This window comes from Callithrix jacchus, chromosome 12 (genome assembly GCF_049354715.1).
Source record: "Callithrix jacchus isolate 240 chromosome 12, calJac240_pri, whole genome shotgun sequence".
NCBI lineage: Eukaryota > Metazoa > Chordata > Mammalia > Primates > Cebidae > Callithrix > Callithrix jacchus.
The window spans coordinates 6,497,969-6,515,851 of record NC_133513.1 but is presented as its reverse complement, the minus strand read 5'-3'; the positions used below and the strand labels follow the sequence as shown (position 1 = coordinate 6,515,851).

The following is a 17,883-nucleotide window of genomic DNA, read 5'->3' as shown; positions in this document are numbered from 1 at the left end:
TCATGCAACTGAAGGAAATAACAGCAGAAGGAAAAAGGGCCTAGTGAGGAAAAAGAAGGCAAAAAACCTGCACAAAAGCCTAGAAAATTCTCATGATGCGTCTCAGTTTTTCACTGTGATACCAAGGAAAGAAGTTTCCAACCTGCTGTCACTTAATCTGCTGGGAAATCAGTGATTTCCACAAATCCTTTTCTGGAGGAGAGGGATAAATGAGGCCAGCTTCAATGCCAACAAGCTTCTTAGATCTTGTTATCTGCCCCTGAAGTGACTGTTGGTTAAAATGCACATTGAAAACTTTTTTTTTTTTTTTTTTTTGGTGGCACTTTGGGAGGCTGACGCAGATGGATCACCTGAGGTCAGGAGTTTGAGAGCAGCCTGGCCAACATAGTGAAATCCTATCTCTATGAAAAATACAAAAATAATTTGCCAGGTGTGGTGGCATGCACATGTAATCCCAGGTACTCCGGAGGCTGAGGCAAGAGAATCACTTGAATGCATGAGGCAGAGGTTGCAGTGAGCCGAGATTGCACCACTGCACTCCAACCTGGCTGATAGATGTGAACTCCATGTCAAATACATACATACATACATACATACAAATTAAAAGTTATAATTGTTTTTAGAGACAGAGCCTATTTCTGTCCCCCAGGCGTCAGTGCAGTGGCACGATCACAGATCACTGCAGCCTCTACTTCTTGGGCTGAAGGTATCCTCCTGCCTCAGCCTCCCAAAGTCTGGGGTTATAGACATGAGCCACCACGCATGGCCGAAGGCAGAGGCTTTTGAGTAGGCCTGGAGGACAGGGATTTGCTTTAGATCTGGGCCCCTGTTCCCCCTCTGCCTCTTACCATTGGTGTGACCTGGGGACTAACGGCTTACACTGTCTTTGAGCCGGGGGTTTCCTGCCTCTCAAATGGAGCTTGTTAATTTCTCCCCTTTCTGCGGGAAGAGGTAGATAGTGCTGGAAGGCGTGCTAGGCACACTGCAAAGACTCCACAGCAAATCCTGCACACAAAATCGCGATTGCTACAGCCTAGACCCCACGCGAGCAAGCACCGCAGGGGCCGTGGGCGGACAGCTGCGCCCCACGTGACCTCCCACCCGCGCCTGTGCGTCCCCTCAACATCAGAGCGTTGCCTCGCGGTGCTGCCGAGCCGCTATTGGCCGGGGAGCGGGGCAGGCGGGGCGCACGAGAAAGGAGAGGGGGGTAGGGGCGTGGCCTAGAGGGCCGGAGGCGGCTGCGATTGGTAGAGGGCGTGCCGGAGGCGTGGCCGCGGCGCAGGGCCTCGGGTGGGGTCTCGGCCTCGGCCTCGGGAGTCGCAGTAGTTCGGCGTGCACCTGAGAGTCGACGCCCCGGGTCTTCCAAGCCGCGTCCGCCGCCGTCGCCGTCGCCATGAACCGCTTCAAGGTGTCCAAGTTCCGGCACATGGAGGCTCGGCTGCCCCGCCGTGAAGTAAGTCCAGCCCGCGGACAGCGCGCTGTCGCCTAGGGCCCTGACTGGCTGCCCCTCCCCCTGCCGGGACCTCACAAGGGGACCCGCCAGGGCCGCCTGGACCCCCTGAGCCCTCCAACCCCGGGGAACCTCCTTCAGGTCGGGGACCTGGCGTCTGGGCCGTTTCGTTGCCGCCAGAGGGCAGAGTCCGGCGCTCCGGTGACTCGCTCTGGCGCTCGGTGACCCCGGCGGTCTGCCCGCCTCGCCCACCTCTCCTTGGGACCCCCGAGGCGGCGCAGCCCTCCTGGTCGGCGCCCAGATCTGCAAGGCCGCCTGCCTTCCCAGCTTCCGGTCGGCCTCGCCGGGAGCCGCGGCTCGGGGCGCTGCCGGTGCCTGTCTCCTTCTCCTTGTCACCCCGGATCGCCCCTGCCCCAGGCTGGACAGTGAGGAAACGCCCTTCTCTCCCCTGGCCCCGGCGAGCTCGAGTGTCAGCGGCTGGGGGAAGCGCATCGGCAGCACGCGCCCCTCCCTCGGGTTTCCGCCGGCGCTTCCTCCTCTCGCTGCTGGCGCAACCTCTTCCCTTTTCTCGGTGATGCTGCCGCGGCTGAGTAGGGCCTGGGGAAGCCTGAGCAGGTGGAGCCCCACAGAATTGCTGAGCCAGTTGCCAGGAGACACTTTGGACCCCCGGAAGGGCAGGAGGACTGATGAGGGGTGTGCTTTAGAGACGTTGTCAGCTCTGCTCTGCCCTGCGGGTTTCCGTGTTATTTGGAAGGCCTGGGAGTGTCCTCCGATAACTGGGCCTAGGAATTGACCTCAAGTGACCCCATTAGGGAACCAGAGCAAGTCAAGGCAGTCTGGGTAGAGGCTCCGTTTTTGTCATCTGGGCAATATTGTCTCTGCTCCTATTTTATGCTTTACTGAGCTGCTGGAGAAATCCTGGTGAACACAATGGCATTTTCCTTCCCCTGTGGCACTTGTAGCCTCATGAGAGAGACAGCAAGCAGAGCATTTCAGGTTTTCATAAGGACATTGAAGAACACGCCTGAGGGGCTCGGATGGAGAATGGGGGGGGGCGGCTAATCTCAGTAGGGTGGTCAGGAAATGCTGCCTGGGGTAGGTGGCATTTCAGCTGAGGCCAGAAGGGTGAGAATTGAGAAAGAGCCTGTGGAGGAATGGAAAGTGAGTCACAGCGGATAGAGCAGAGTGGCTGGAGCAGCATGGACAGATTAGTCTAGAGTGGTCCTGCAGAATCCCAGGGCCACGGGAAGAAGCTGGGTTTTACTCTGAGTGCAGTGGAGAGCCACTGAAAGGTTAGGGGGAGGGGCTGGATACCGTGGCTTATGATAATCCCAGTACTTGGGAGGCTGGGATGGGTGGATTGCTTTGAGCTCAGGAGTTCAAGACCAGCCTGAGCAACATGGGAAAATTTCTCTGTACAACAAGATAAAAAAAAAATTAGGCATGATGGCTCACTTCTGTGATACCAGTTGCTTTGGAGGCTGAGGTTGGAGGATCACTTGAGCCCAAGAAGAAGTCCTCAAAGTGAGCCGAGATCCTGCCAGTACACACCATTCTCAGCAACAGAGTGAGACTGTGTATCAAAAAAAGAAAAAAAAATGTTAGGAGGAAGGACCTACGTTTTCATCAAGACAGTCAGTGACTCTGAGTGGTTAAGTACTGCTTGGAGGAGTCTGGAAAATACTTGAGGGGCCCTGGTTCCTGCTCCTGGGTGGGCCTCAGTCCAGCAACATAAACAGATAGGTGTGGAACCCCAGACTGTGGGGAGAACTTAAAACCGTTTATGTTGGGGAGGTGGGAGGACAGGTGATCTGTTCTTTTCAGAGGCATTTCCGGTCACTGTGATATAGTAAACACGAATCGGGAGGGAGAAATAATAGGGTGGAACTGACACTCTAACTGACACTCATAGCAGGTGAACGTTGATCTAGAAACTTCAGGTGGTGGAGGTGGTTTCCAGGGTGCTACGGGTGGGTAGAATGGGAAACGTGGGTGTTCCGTCATTGAGGGCAGGAAGGAATGCTGCGTGGTGCTTTGATGACAACAGAGAAAATATGTGTACCTTGCAGATCTTAGTTTCAGGAAAGTGCTCCTTTGTTTCCCCTTGGGTGGGGGTGTGTGCCTTTCACTCAGTTGGGAGACTTTGTGGAGACATCCTGATGAGGCCAGGCCTTGACTGTTCCCCTCTCCGAACTTGGGTGTTTTTCTCCTGCTACTTGGAGGAGGCCTGGCCACATTTTGCATTTTCCTTTTTTTTGTTTGTTTGTTTTTGAGACTGAGTCTCACTCGGTTGCCCAGGCTGGAGTGCAGTTGCATCATCTCGGCTCACTGCAACTTCCGCCTCCCTGGTTCAAATGATTCTCTTGCCTCAACCTCCCCAGTAGCTGGGATTTTAGGTGCCCGCCACCATGCCCGGCTAATTTTTGTATTTTAGTAGAGATGGGGTTTTGCCATGCTGGCCAGGCTGGTCTCAAACTCCTGACCTCAGGGTGATGTGCCCGCCTTGGCCTCCCAACGTGCTGGGATTATATGTGTGAGCCACCACGCCTGGCCCACATTTTGTGTTTTCTTTCTTTTTTTTTTTTTTTTTTTTTTTTTTTTCTTTTTTGTGATGGAGACTTGTTCTGTTGCCCAGGCTGGAGTTCAGTAACACGATCTCGGCTCACTGCAATCTCTGCCTCCCGGGTTTAAGCGATTCTCCTGCCTCAGCCTCCCAGTAGCTAGGATTACAAGTGTGCACCACCACGTCTGGCTAACATTTATATTTTTTTTTTTTTTTGTTTTGTTTTGTTTTGTTTTTTTTTGAGACTGAGTTTCGCTCTTGTTACCCAGGCTGGAGTGCAATGGCGCAATCTCGGCTCACCGCAACCTCCGCCTCCTGGGTTCAGGCAATTCTCCTGCCTCAGCCTCCTGAGTAGCTGGGATTACAGGCACGCACCACAGTGCCCAGCTAATTTTTTGTATTTTTAGTAGAGACGGGTTTCACCATGTTGACCAGGATGGTCTCGATCTCTTGACCTCGTGATCCACCCGCCTTGGCCTCCCAAAGTGCTGGGATTACAGGCTTGAGCCACCGCGCCCGGCCAACTCACTACTTCTTTACTCTTGATTTTCAGGCCTGGATCAGCGACATTCGAGCAGGAACCGCCCCTTCATTCAGGAACCACATCAAATCAAGCCGCAGCTTGATCGCATTCAACTCCGACTGTCCAGGTGGGGGGTGGCCATGAGTGTGGAAATTTGCTCACCTATTTGGTCATCGTCACCATAGATAGGGTGGGGAGCAGGGGCAGGCTTAGTATGGTTGGAGACTTGGAACAGAACAGTCTTTGGGGGCTCAGAGGTGAACCCCATGTCAGGCCTTAGACCCCCACAAACTGGTAAACATGCCGTAATCTGCTTTTGATTACGGCATGTGTATGTTTCCAGCTGTCCCCTGTGCTCCCTGCTCCTCATCTGTGGGCCCTGGATGGCTAGGAACACAAAGCTTTGAAAAGCCCACTTGTTGGTTGGCACTGTCTTGATTGCCACTGGGAACTCAGACCTCAAGCTGGCTTAAGCAAAAAAAGAGATGACGTTTTAGCCTAACTAAGAGGCCAGGGGTTTCAGGCAGATTGCTACCCAAAGGGTCACATGTACTGTCAGCCCTGACCTCTCTAGACCTCTCAACTCTGCCACCTTGGGTGTTGACTTCTTTCTCAGATAAAGATGGGAAAAGTTGCAAATGGTAGCCATAAGCCCCATACAAAAGTCCCAAGCTCCTTTTGTACAACCCGTGTGAAAAAGAGAGGACCTCTTGCCTAACGTCTTCTGTATCCATCTGAGGCATGGATGGTTCATGCATGGGTCCAGAACCTACCTGTGGGGCATCACTATGTGCAGAGGATGTGATCTTGTGATTGGTGGAGGCTCTGGGAAGGTCTGAGGCTGAGCTGCTGGGTCTCGTCTCCTCTGAGAGCCCTGGGCAGGAAGATTGGTGGTCCTCTGGGGCCTGAAATCAGAGCCCCTGTGTGTGTTTAACAGGTGTACTGGGCATTGTGCCTCTGCAAGGCCAAGGAGAGGACAAGCGATGCGTGGCCCACCTGGGCTGCCATTCAGGTGAGTGGGTGCCTATGTAGTGGGTGAAGCCTGGTACTTGTACCTCCCTCCCCAGGGCCAGAAATTCATCCTCACCTGGTCCCACTGCCCCATGGCTTGCCAGTTCCCTCCTGTGTCCCTGTCTTTGCATTCTCTGAGAGACGGTGGGGCTCAGAAGGCTTCATCCTGGTGTAGAATTCTGGCCTGGGCAGAGAGGAGGGAAGCTTTGTGCTCCAGTTGTGAACCGGGCGGAGCAGAGTGTGCAGTGGCCACTCCTAGGCTCCAGGCTGATGCTGGCTCCCTGTCCCTGCCAAGGATTCCTTGCTGGATGGCTCTGAGCCCTGCATCTCCTGGAGCCCCCAGTCCACAAGGCATCCTCCCCAGCCCAGCCGCCCAAGAGGCGGCTGTGATGTGCTGCAGGGGTGAAGATGGGCCCTCACAAAGAGACCTTTTGTCTGCTGCAGCTGCTTCTGGGGGCACCCAGCAGCCTGCCTGGCAGCCTGCCTGCCTTGAGGGAACAGTTTGCTCTCCTCAGATGGAGGCAGAGCGGCCCAGCTGGCGTCGCCTCTCTGTCCAGCCGCGGTGGCCACGGGCCCAGTCTTTCTGGCCTGCATTCCCATCTGCTTGTTGGGAGGCCTTCGGGTGAGGGAGGGCGGTTGACGCCTGGTCCTCAGGCTGGGTGTGTGGGGCTGTGGAGGGTTCTGATGATGATAATGATGGTAGTTATTAACAACAGTAAAGATTTGTGGAGAGTGCTCTGTACTAAGTACTTTAGTTCAGTTTTCTCATCTAAACTTTTTAAAGAAACTTTTTTTTTAAAAGTACGTAGAGATGAGGTCTTGCTCTGTTGTCCAGGCTGGTCTTAAATTCTTGGGCTCAAGCAATCATCCCAAGTCAGCCTCCCAAAGTGCTGGCATTACAGGTGTGAGTCACCATGCCCAACCAATATTACTTGTTTTTTGTTTTTGTTTTTGTGACAGGGTCTTGCTCTGTCACTCAGGCTGGAATGCAGTGGCATATCATGGCTTACTGCAGCCTTAACCTCCTGGGCTCAAGCAGTCCTCTCACCTCAGCTTCCCAAGTTGTCAGGACCACAGATGTATGCCACCCCTTCAGCTAATTTTTAAAAATTTTTTGTAAAATGGGGTCTTGCTATATTGCCCCGGCTGGTCTTGAACTCCTGGCCTCGAGCTATCCTCCTGCCTTGGCCTCCCAAAGTGTTGAGGCTGGTTAGATTACCTGTTTTAAGTAAAGAGCCTGATAGTTCTTATTAAAGTTACCAAGTCATGTACACTGCCATCCAATTTTAGAACATTTCCATCATTCCCAAAAGATCCCGCGTGCCCCTTTGCAGTTAATCTGTTTCCACCTCAGTTACCACAGCCTCAGGCAACATCTGATCTGCTTCCTGCCTCTGTAGCAGAGGTCTGCAAACCACTGTCACGGTCAGATCCAGCTGGCTGCCTGTTTTTGTAAATAGTTTTATTGGAACACTGCCACACCCATTCATTGATGTATAGTCTGTGGCTGCTTTCTTGCAACAACTGCAGAGTTGAATTGTGACCGAGACTGTTGAGCCCTGAAATCCTAGAATATTTACTACCTTGCCCTTTGCAGGAGATATTTACTGACCTCTACTCTATAGAGTGGCCTCTCCTGTGCATCTCACATAAACAGAATCACACAGTACACGGTCTTCTGAATCTGGCATCTTTCACGTAGCATGTTTTAGAGATCCATCTGTGTTGCAGCTTGTATAACACGTCTGTGTTCTCATCTAATCTCAAATCTCTTTGAAGTAGATTTTAAAACAGTAACTCATTTTATAGCTAAGAAAACTGAGACTCCCGCAAGGTGAGGAACTTACCGATTGTTCTGGCAGGGCCAGAGTCAGAACTCAGATCTGTAGGAGCCTGTATTTGTGTTTGATTTCAACTTCTCTAGTAGCTAGGACTGTACGCACACACCACCATGCCTGGCTAATTTTTTTTACTTTTTGTGGAGATGAGGTCTTGCTGTGGTTGCCCAGGCTGTTCTTGAATTCCTAGCGTCAAGTGATTCTCCTGCCTTGGCTTCCCAAAGTGCTGGGATTACAGGCATGATCCAATGTGCCTGGCTTCATGTTTGATTTTTTTTTTTTGAGATGGAGTTTTGCTCTTGTTACCCAGGCTGGAGTGCAATGGCGCAATCTCGGCTCACCGCAACCTCCGCCTCCTGGGTTCAGGCAATTCTCCTGCCTCAGCCTCCTGAGTAGCTGGGATTATAGGCACACGCCACCGTGCCCAGCTAATTTTTTGTATTTTTTTTTTTTAGTAGAGACGGGGTTTCACCATGTTGACCAGGATGGTCTCGATCTCTTGACCTCGTGATCCACCCGCCTCGGCCTCCCAAAGTGCTGGGATTACAGGCTTGAGCCACCGCGCCCGGCTCATGTTTGATGTTTTGATGCTTTTTACCCATGAGGGAGCCATCCCAAGTTGATGATGTTTGCAAGGTGGTGAGCCCTCTGCTACTAGGGCTTTCCAGATAGAAATTGGACTAGTGTCCTGTGGGCAAGTCCGTAGCCTTATTGTGCCTGCAGCTGATCAGAGCCTCGCCTGCAAGAGCAGCCCTGCCAGGAAGCTTCTCATGGAAAACTGAGCTCCAGCCTCCTTGGAACCTGCCCTAGAGGTACCAGGTACCTTCCTGCCTCATAGGTGCCAGTGTGGGGAGAAACGGGCAGGGGAGGCTCTGGCTGCTGCCCTGCCTTCAGGGACCCCTTCAGCCTCTCATCTCAGGGCCATTCTTGCCCTTCAGCCCAGTGGCCACAGGGGCAGAGGGTGAGCAACTTCTGGACACGTTTCTGGTGTCCAGGCTGTGGGGTGGCAGCTGGGGGCCTGCTTCAGTAAGGAAAGGTAGTATTGTGTCAGGCTGAGCAGCGCAGGTTCTGAAGCCAGCCTTGTCTCTTAGCTGTGTGATTGGGGCAGTTACCCTCTCTGGGTTTTGGTGTCCTCATCCTCCCGTTGGGGATGCTGCCACGGTGCCACTTGCTGTATCCTTGTGAGGATTTGGTGAGGTCTATGAGTGTCAAGCCCTGGGCACCTGTGGTGCCAGCACACACTGGGCACTCAGATTACCTGATTATATCATCACAGCTCATTCCTGCCTGAGATGCCAGCCCGTCTGTGCCAGCTGCTACACCTGCCTAGGGATCTACTTTGCCCTGCTGGGCCCAGCAAGGACACCCCAGAGTGAGGGCAGCAGGGGTTCTCTGGCTTTAGGCCCAAGACTGTTGTGGTCCTGCCAGCCAGTAGGCAGGCCAAGACTAACCCAAGGTGTGCCTGTCCATGTCTGTCCCGTCCTTTTCCTGTCTGCTCTGGCTGAGAGGAAGGCAGCTAGCAGGGGCTGGTCACTGTGCTCCCAGCTCTGGTGACGCCTCCCATCCTGTTCACACCCTCAACCCTTGCCATCCTTCATGCCTAGTCTCTACCTCCCCAACCACCCACTGCATTTTCTTCTGAGGTCTGGCTCACTCTGTGCACCCCACCTACCCCTCCCTACCTCTGGAGCTGAGCCATTCAAGTTCTTACTTATTTATTATTATTATTTTTTTTTTCTGAGATGGAGTCTCACTCTGTAGCCAAGGCTGGAGTACAGTGGTGCGATCTTGGCTCACTGCAACCTCTCCCTCCTGGGTCCCAGTTCAAGCAGTTCTCCTACCTCAGCCTCCCAAGTAGCTGGGATTACAGGCACAAGCCACGATGCCCCGGCTAATTTTTGTATCTTTTTGCTAGAGACAGGGTTTCACCATGTTGGCCAGTCTGGTCTTGGGCTCCTGACCTCATGATCAGCCCGCCTCAGCTCCCCAAAGTGCTGGGATTACAGGCATTAGCCATCGTGCCCGGCCGTTTATTTATTTTTTGAGACAAGGTCTGGCTCTGTGACCCAGGCTGGAGTGCGGTGGTGTGATCTTTCCTCACTGCAACTTCTGCCTCCTCAGTTCCTGCAGTTCTGCTTCAGCCTCCTCAGTAGCAGGTACCCACCACCACACCCAGCTAATTTTTATATTTTTTTTAAGAGATGGGGTTTCACCATGATGCCCAAGCTGGTCTTGAACTTTTGAGCCCAAGTAATCCACTTGCCTTGGCTTCCCAAAGTGTTGGAATTACAGGCGTGAGCCATCGCACTCAAGTTCTTTGGTTGCAAATAACTGAAGTCAATTCCAGCTTGCTTAACCAAGAAGCAATTTATTAGTTGACTCCTGGGGACCTTCCACGACTCAAGGAACAGCGGGCTGTGCTGCCCTAGGAGGGGTCAGGCCAGGTGGCTGCATTTCTGCAGGTGCCTCATGACCCAAGGGCCTTCCTGCCAACCTCCTGATGCCAGAGCCCTTGGCCACCCTGGGTCAGCAGAGCCTCATGGACCTGTGTCACAGGAGGGGCCTCTGGCGTTTGCCCCCATGGTGTACGGAGGGGCCTTGTAGACTTGCAGCCCGCTTCTGTGTGGGCACAAGGTGTCACCTCAGAAGCCCGGGGCTTTGCTTCCCAGCCTTGGGGAGAATCACGCTGGGTTGGAAGCAGGACATTCCGGTGGGTTCAGCCATTCCTCTCCCACAGACCTGGTCACTGACTTGGACTTCTCGCCCTTTGATGACTTCCTCCTGGCCACGGGCTCGGCTGACAGGACGGTGAGTGGAGCCAGTTGGAAGAGCTACTCCAGGTCCCAGCCTATGGTCCAGGGCCTTCTAAGTCCCACCCCCACCCCCACAGGATTCCGCTCCCTCCCAGTCCCTCCACTCCCCGCTCCCACCAGGCTCCCAGGCTGGTCTGAGTTGCTGGCCCCACACTGGCTCCCAAGGGCTTGCCTGGAGCCCTACCTCTGACCTGACCTAGAGCCTAAGGACAGCAGGCAGGGAGGCTGCGGGAGACAGCAACACCCCTGAACTCTCTCGTCTTCCTGCAGCCTCAGACCTTGCCTTAGGTGCTGAGATTCCCTCCCTCCTTTCTGGGATGTGGGGTATGCAGCCCCTGGCCCAAGCAAGCTAAGGCAGTTGGGCACTCCCCTCACCCACAGGCCAAGGGTGTGGTCTCCTGGAGTAGCCTCGTTCCAACACGGGACCTTGCTGGGATCACGGCAGCTGACTCCAGGCAGCGAGGCCCCCAGCCCTGGGCTCACGGACTTGGTCCTTCCTGCAGGTAAAACTTTGGCGACTGCCAGCGCCCAGCCAGCCCCTGCCCTCAGCCCCTGGGGTGGTGCTGGGCCCCGAGGAGCTCCCAGTGGAGGTGCTGCAGTTCCACCCCACTTCGGACGGCATTCTGGTGAGCGCGTCAGGAACCACTGCGAAGGTCTGGGACGTGGCCAAGCAGCAGCCCCTGACAGGTACAGGCCACCCTTCACAGGGCAGCCCCTCTCTGGACAGCACTTTGTTTCTTTGTTGGCATGTTAATAACAAATTTAAAAGCAGGTGTCAAAGTTTCACACTTAAATAGTATAAGAGTCTTCAGATTCTCTGGGGCTGTAATAAATACCCCATCTCTCTCCACTCTTCACAGCCATCACTTTCATCCGCGTAGCTGTTGTTTTGTTCCCATTTAAAAGAATAACTTATTCAACAGGCACTGTGGCTCACACCTTTAATACTAGCACTTTGGGAGGCCCAGATGGCAGGATCTCGTGAGCTTAAGGTTTTGTGACAGACTGGGCAACATAGTGAACCCAGTCTCTACAAAAAATTGAAAAATTAGCCAGGCCTGCTGGCATGTGACTGTAGTCCCAGCTACTTGGGAGGCTGAGGTGGGAAGATTACTTGAACCCAGGAGGCGAAAGCTGCAGTGAGCTATGATTACACCACTGCCCTCTAGCCTGGGTGACACAGCAAGATGCTCTCAAAAAAAAAAAAATAACAATAGCTGGGTGCAGTGGCTCACACCTGTGATCCCAGCACGTTGGGAGGCCGAAGTAGGTGGATCACTTGAGGTCAGGAGTGCAAGACCAGCCTGGCCAACAATGATGAAACCCCATCTCTGCTAAAAATACAAAATTAGCCAGGCATGGTGGTGTGCACCTGTAGTCCCAGCTACTTGGGAGGCTGAGATAGGAGAATCACTTAAACCTGGAATGTGGAGGTTGCAGTGAATTCAGAGTGCTCCACTGCACTCCAGCCTGCTTGACAGAGTGAGACTATCTCAAAAACAAACAAACAAAAAGAGGCCGGGCGTGGTGGCTCAGGCCTGTAATCCCAGCACTTTGGGAGGCCGAGGCGGGTGGATCACGAGGTCAGGAGATCGAGACCATCCTGGTCAACATGGTGAAACCCTGTCTCTACTAAAAATACAAAAATTAGCTGGGCGTGGTGGCATGCACCTGTAGTCCCAGCTACTCAGGAGGCTGAGGCAGGAGAATTGCCTGAACCCAGGAGGCAGAGGTTGTGGTGAGCCGAGATCGTGCCATTGCATTCCAGCCTGGGTAACAAGAGTGAAACTCCATCTCAAAAAAAAAAAAAAAAAACTTTCAGCTGGGTGCAGTGGCTCACGCCTGTAATCCCAGCACTTTGAAAGACCAGGTGGGTGGATCACCTGAGATCAGGGGTTTGAGACCAGTCTGGCCCACATGGTGAAACCCCATCTCTACTAAATATGCAAAAAATTAGCCAGGTGTGGTAGCAGATTCCTGTAATCCCAACTACTCGGAAGACTGAAGCAGGAGAATTACTTGAACCTGGGAAGTGGGGATTGCAATGAGCCCAGATCGCGCCATTGCACTCCAGCCTGGGCAACAACAGCAAAATTCCATCTCAAAATAATGATAATAATATTAATAACTTTTTTAACACAAAAATCAATTTTCTATATTCTAGTTATGAACCATTAGAATTGAAATAACAAAAGTCAAAATATTTGATATTCAAAAATATCAAAAACTATCAAATAAGGAAAAACTTGACAAAAGATGTTAAACGCATGTACACTAAAAACCACAAATTTTCGACAAGTTTATTACATAAAAATTTATGGAATAGACTACATTCACTGTCTCAGTTCTGTCTATTAGCTGACACGTTAAGATGACAATTTTCTACATCATAACGTAAAAAGATACAACACATAATCCCATCAAAAGCTCACAAGTCTTTTTTGTTAACACAGATTTTTCCAAATGTTCCGTGTTTATGATGTATTGAAAGATATTAATCCCTGAATTAACAGAATAAACCTAAGGAGGAAAATATGGAACCAAGTTCGTTTGGATTCTGAGCGAAGTAAAGAGTAGTAGCTGACTGCAGTAGAGGGTACTCTGTCCAGTGGGAACTGGAAGTAGCTGACTGCAGTAGAGGGTACTCTGTCCAGTGGGAACCAGAAGTAGCTGATTGCAGTAGAGGGTACTCTATCCAGTGGGAACCGGAAGTAGCTGACTGCAGTAGAGGGTACTCTGTCCAGTGGGAACAGGAAGTAACTGACTGCAGTAGAGGGTACTCTGTCCAGTGGGAACCAGAAGTAGCTGACTGCAGTAGAGGGTACTCTGATCAGTGGGAACAGGAAGTAGCTGACTGTAGTAGAGGGTACTCTGTCCAGTGGGAACGGAACAGATGAATAACAACTTTCTTACACTTTTATTTTTATTTTTTTGACATGGAGTCTTGCTATGTTGCCTACACTAGCTGGCCTTGAACTCCTGAGCTCAAACAATACTCCTGCCTCAGCTTCTCAAAGTGCTGAGACTACAGATGTGACCTACACTGCTATTATTATTACTATTATTTATTTTTGAGACGGGTTTCACTGTGTTAGCCAGGATGGTCTTGATCTCCTGACCTTGTGATCCACCTGCCTTGGCCTCCCAAAGTGTTGGGATATCAAGCATAAGCCACTGCACCCAGCCTTTATTATTATTATTATTATTATTTTTGAGACAGAGTTTCACTCTTGTTACCCAGGCTGGAGTGCAATGGCGTGATCTCGGCTCACCGCAACCTCCGCCTCCTGGGTTCAGGCAATTCTCCTGCCTCAGCCTCCAGAGTAGCTGGGATTACAGGCACATGCCACCATGCCCAGCTAATTTTTTGTATTTTTAGTAGAGACGGGGTTTCATCATGTTGACCAGGGTGGTCTCGATATCTTGACCTCATGATCCGCCTGCCTCGGCCTCCCAAAATGCTGGGATTACAGGCTTGAGCCACCACGCCCGGCTATTATTATTGTTTTTTTGGGTGGAGTCTCGCACTGTTGCCCAGGCTGGAGTGCTGTGGCACAATCTTGGCTCACTGCAACCTCTGCCTCCCTGGTTCAGGCAATTCTCCCTCCTGAATAGCTGGGATTACAGGCATCCACCACCACGCAGGGCTAATTTTTTGTATTTTTAGTAGAGACGGGGTTTCACTATGTTGGCCAGGTTGGTCTCAAACTCCTGCCCTCATGATCCAGCCACCTCAGCTTCCCAAAGTGCTGGGATTACAGGTGTACTTTTATAATTCCAGCCACTGTGCCTGGACTATTTTTTAAATTATTATTATTATTATTAGACAGAGCCTCATTCTGTCACCCAGGCTGGAATGCAGTGGCATGATCTCAGCTCACTGCAACCTCTGCCTCCTAGATTCAAACGATTCTTATGCCTCAGCCTCCAGAGTAACTGGGACTACAGGCGCATGCCACCGTGCCAAGCAAATTTTTGGTGGGGGGTATTTTAGTAGAAATGAGGTTTCACCATGTTGGCTAGACTGATCTCGGACTCCTGAGCTCAGGCAATCCACCTACCTTGGCCTCTCAAAGTGCCGGGATTATAGGTATGAGCCACTTCACCCAGCCTTCTTGTTCTTTCCCCCCCAGAAATGAGATCTGACTGTATTACCCGGCTGATCTCAAATGCCTGGCCTCAAGCAGTCCACCTGCCTTGGCCTCCCAAAGTGCCGGGATTATAGGCATGAGCCACCATGCCTATCCCCCACACTGTTATTTCTTGAAATTGTTTTTGGTTTTGAAAACAAACCATTGGCCGGTTGTGGTGGCTCATGCCTATAATCCCAGCACTTTGGGAGGCCGAGGCAGGTGGATCATGAGGTCAAAAGATCGAGACCAGCCTGGCTAACATGGTGAAACCCTGTCTCTACTAATCCCAGCACTTTGGGAGGCTGAGGTGGGTGGATCACCTGAGATCAGGAGTTTGAGACCAGCCTGGCCAACGTGGCGAAACGCTGTCTCTACTAAAAATAGAAAAATTAGGCTGGGCGCGGTGGCTCATGTCTACAATCCCAGCACTTTGGGAGGCCGAGGCGGGTGGATCACGAAGTCAAGAGATCGAGACCATCCTGGTCAACAAGGTGAAACCCCGTCTCTACTAAAAATACAAAAATTAGCTGGGCATGGTGGTGTGCGCCTGTAGTCCCAGCTACTTGGGAGGCTGAGGCAGGAGGATTGCTTGAACCCAGGGGGTGGAGGTTGTGGTGAGCCGTGCCATTGCACTGCAGTCTGGGTAACAACAGCGAAACTCCATGTCAAAAAAAAAAAAAAAAAATAGGCATGGTGGCAGGTGCCTGTAATCCCAGCTACTCAGGAGGCTGAGGCTGGAGAATGGCTTGAACCCGAGAGGAGGAGTTTGCAGTGAGCCTAGATCGAGCCACTGCACTCCAGCCTGGGTGACAGAGTGAGACTCTGTCTCAAAAAAAAAAAATGTATCGTCTCATAGTCCTGGAGTCCAGAAGTCTGAGGTCAAGGTGCTGGCAGGGTTGGCTCCCCTGGAGGCTGGGAGGAAGTGTCTGTTCATCCTGTCCCAGCCTCTGTAGCCTCAGCGTTCCTTGGCTTGTTCACGGCTGCCTTCTCCCTGAGTCTTCATGTCGTCTTCCCTCTGTACATGTGTGTCTCTTTGTTCAAATTTTCCTTTTTCATAAGAACACCAGGCATGTTGAATTACGGCCCATTCTACTGACGTCAGCTTAACCAGATCATCTGCAAAGACTCTATTGTCAGAGAAGGTCACCTTCATTAAGTAGTGGGGCTTAGATCAGGAGCAGTGGCTCACGCCTGTAATCCCAGCACTTTGGGAGGCCGAGGTGTGTAGATCACTTGGGATCAGGAGTTCAAGACCAGCCTGGCCAACATGGTGAAATCTGTCTTTACTAAAAATACAAAAATCAGCTGGGCATGGTGGCAGGCACCTATAATCCCAGCTACTTGGGAGGCTGAGGCAGGAGAATTGCTGGAACCCTGGGAGGCAGAGATTGCAGTGAACTGAGATCATACCAGTACACTCCAGCCTGGGTGACAGAGTGAGACTCCAAAAAGTAGCAGGGGTTAGGATTTCACCATCTTTTTAGAGGAGTACAATTCAACCTGGAACAGGAGGAGTTGCAGAGGATGTGGAGATGTATTTTAAGACCTCACACTAGCGGGGGAGAGTATAGATGGCAGGAGCAGAGGCTTAGGGTGAGAATGACCCTGTGGAGTGGGGCCTGTGTTGGAAGTGAGCCTGGGAGGGATGAGAGCGACAGCTGGGGAGCAGGGAGCCTCAGAAGGGAGTTGAGTGATGTATAGCTGCACAGAGGTGGGGTGAAGGAAGCAGCCCGTGGTGCAGGGGAAGCCTGTGTGGAGCAGCAGCTCCTCCCCTCTTGGTTGATGAGGACCCTTGTAGTTGCTGCCTTTGCTCTGGGAGTTGCCCCCAGCAGGGCCCACCCCACCCACTTCCCTGGTGCCCTCACTGCCCGGGGCCTGACCTTTGCTGCTTCTTTGCAGAGCTGGCAGCCCATGGGGACCTGGTGCAGAGTGCCATCTGGAGCCGGGACGGAACCCTCGTGGGCACGGCGTGCAAGGTGAGCAGGCAGGCGGGGAGCCCCTATGGGGCTCTGTGCAGGTCTCCTGGGCTGGGACCCCTGGGCTGGGCCTTCCAGGCTTGCTGTTTAGGGGACAGTGGAGCACTGAGGTCAGGATGGGCATCTGTGTGCCCTACTCCCCAGCTGCCCCTGACACCTCCACTCACCTGCATCTGGAAACCCCCACCCGACCTGGGCCCTTGTCAGAGCCCATGCTGGTCCCTGGTTTGCACCCTAACGTTCCCACTCTCAGCCAGCCTCCCCTGGACCCCCATCCTATCTGAACCGCCAGCCTTTCCATGAGACTCTAGTTAAGTGGTGTCTGCACACAGGTGCTGGGCCTGGCCCCAGCTGCTAGGGAGGCAACTTCCATCAAAGACAGTTACGGACAAGAGGACCGGTTACCCGGGCCCCGCAAGAGGGACGTGGTGCTTTGAGCTGGTTGGACAGGCCAGGGACATGTGGCCAGTGGTGAGACACCTTTGGGAGGAGGAAGCCAAATGTTGGAGAAGGGTTGGGTCAGAGGTGTGGTGTTGGTCCTGAGGCAGGAGGAGAGGCCCGTCACTGGGACTGGGACACACTGTGGCAGGGAGCAGGTGCTAGATAGAGGGGCACCTGGTGCGAATGTTCTGAGCAGAGCTGCTCTTGGCTGGCTGCAGCCTTGTTGAGCTGCCGGTCGTACCTAGAGGTGTCAGTGGAGTCTGGGCCCAGCATGGCTCTGAGCAGAATCAGGGCTGCAGGTGAAAAGGATGAGTTTGTTCGATTTGCTGTCCATGTAGTGCTGCCCCAGGAGGGGATGAGAAGAGCCTCCTGAGGGGAGGAGGTGGGAGGAGGAAAGCCAGGACCTGGCTGGGGTCAAGACCAGGGCCAGAGAGCTTCCCCAGGGAGGTGGCCCTGGGCACCATGAAAGGTCTCCGAAGAGTTGTTGGGGTCACTGGGGACGAGGGCACCCATCAGGGCCCTTCTGGAGGTATGCTGGGCCTGAAGACATGTGAAGACAGGCTCAGAGGCGTGGGAATGGAGCCGACAGGAGCCGGCAGGACGAGGAGGTGGACCAGACCTGAGGGTCCCACCCCAGGGCTCTGCATACTTGGACGGACCCTAGTCCAGCTTTCTCTTCTGTATTCTCCTTTTGTGGAAGCTGCCTCTCCCAATCTTGATCAGTTTTTCTTTTGTGGTATTCATTGAGTGGAGGGTCCCAGACACTGGCCTGAGCTCTGGGCATCAATAAGGCCTCTGGGGTAGCCTCTGCTGGAGGAGATTTGGTATGCGTGCTCCAGCCTAACCCTGCTGGGTATGGCTTCCCAAAGCAGAGTGAGCTTGAGACCCGTCCTTGAGGGATGAGCCCTGGGTGAGAAGGAGGGGACAGGTGTCCCAGGCAGAGGGGATGGCCTGGGCAGTCTCAGCAGGACTCAGGGATGGCTGCCTTGGGATGGTGGCAAACTCTCTCTACCCTTCTGTCACTGGTGTGGTGGTCCAGGCCCCCCTCCTGGGAGTCCAAGCCCCATTTACCATCACAGTTGTACAGGGAAGAACTGAGCAGCCCCATGGGTCACCAGCTTGGCCACTCTTCTCC

General features: G+C 52.8%; 1 protein-coding gene across 1 annotated transcript in view; it reads left to right on the top strand.

Annotated features, from left to right (window-relative positions):
- Positions 1-1,295: 1,295 nt before the first annotated feature.
- Positions 1,296-17,883, top strand: part of CORO7 (coronin 7) — a 62,102-nt gene continuing 45,514 nt past the window's right edge. The window contains 6 exon segments of the mRNA NM_001347976.1: positions 1,296-1,453; positions 4,567-4,663; positions 5,474-5,548; positions 10,123-10,193; positions 10,702-10,885; positions 16,231-16,307. Coding sequence (NP_001334905.1) covers positions 1,394-1,453; positions 4,567-4,663; positions 5,474-5,548; positions 10,123-10,193; positions 10,702-10,885; positions 16,231-16,307 — 564 coding nt within the window. The 5' untranslated portion in view covers positions 1,296-1,393.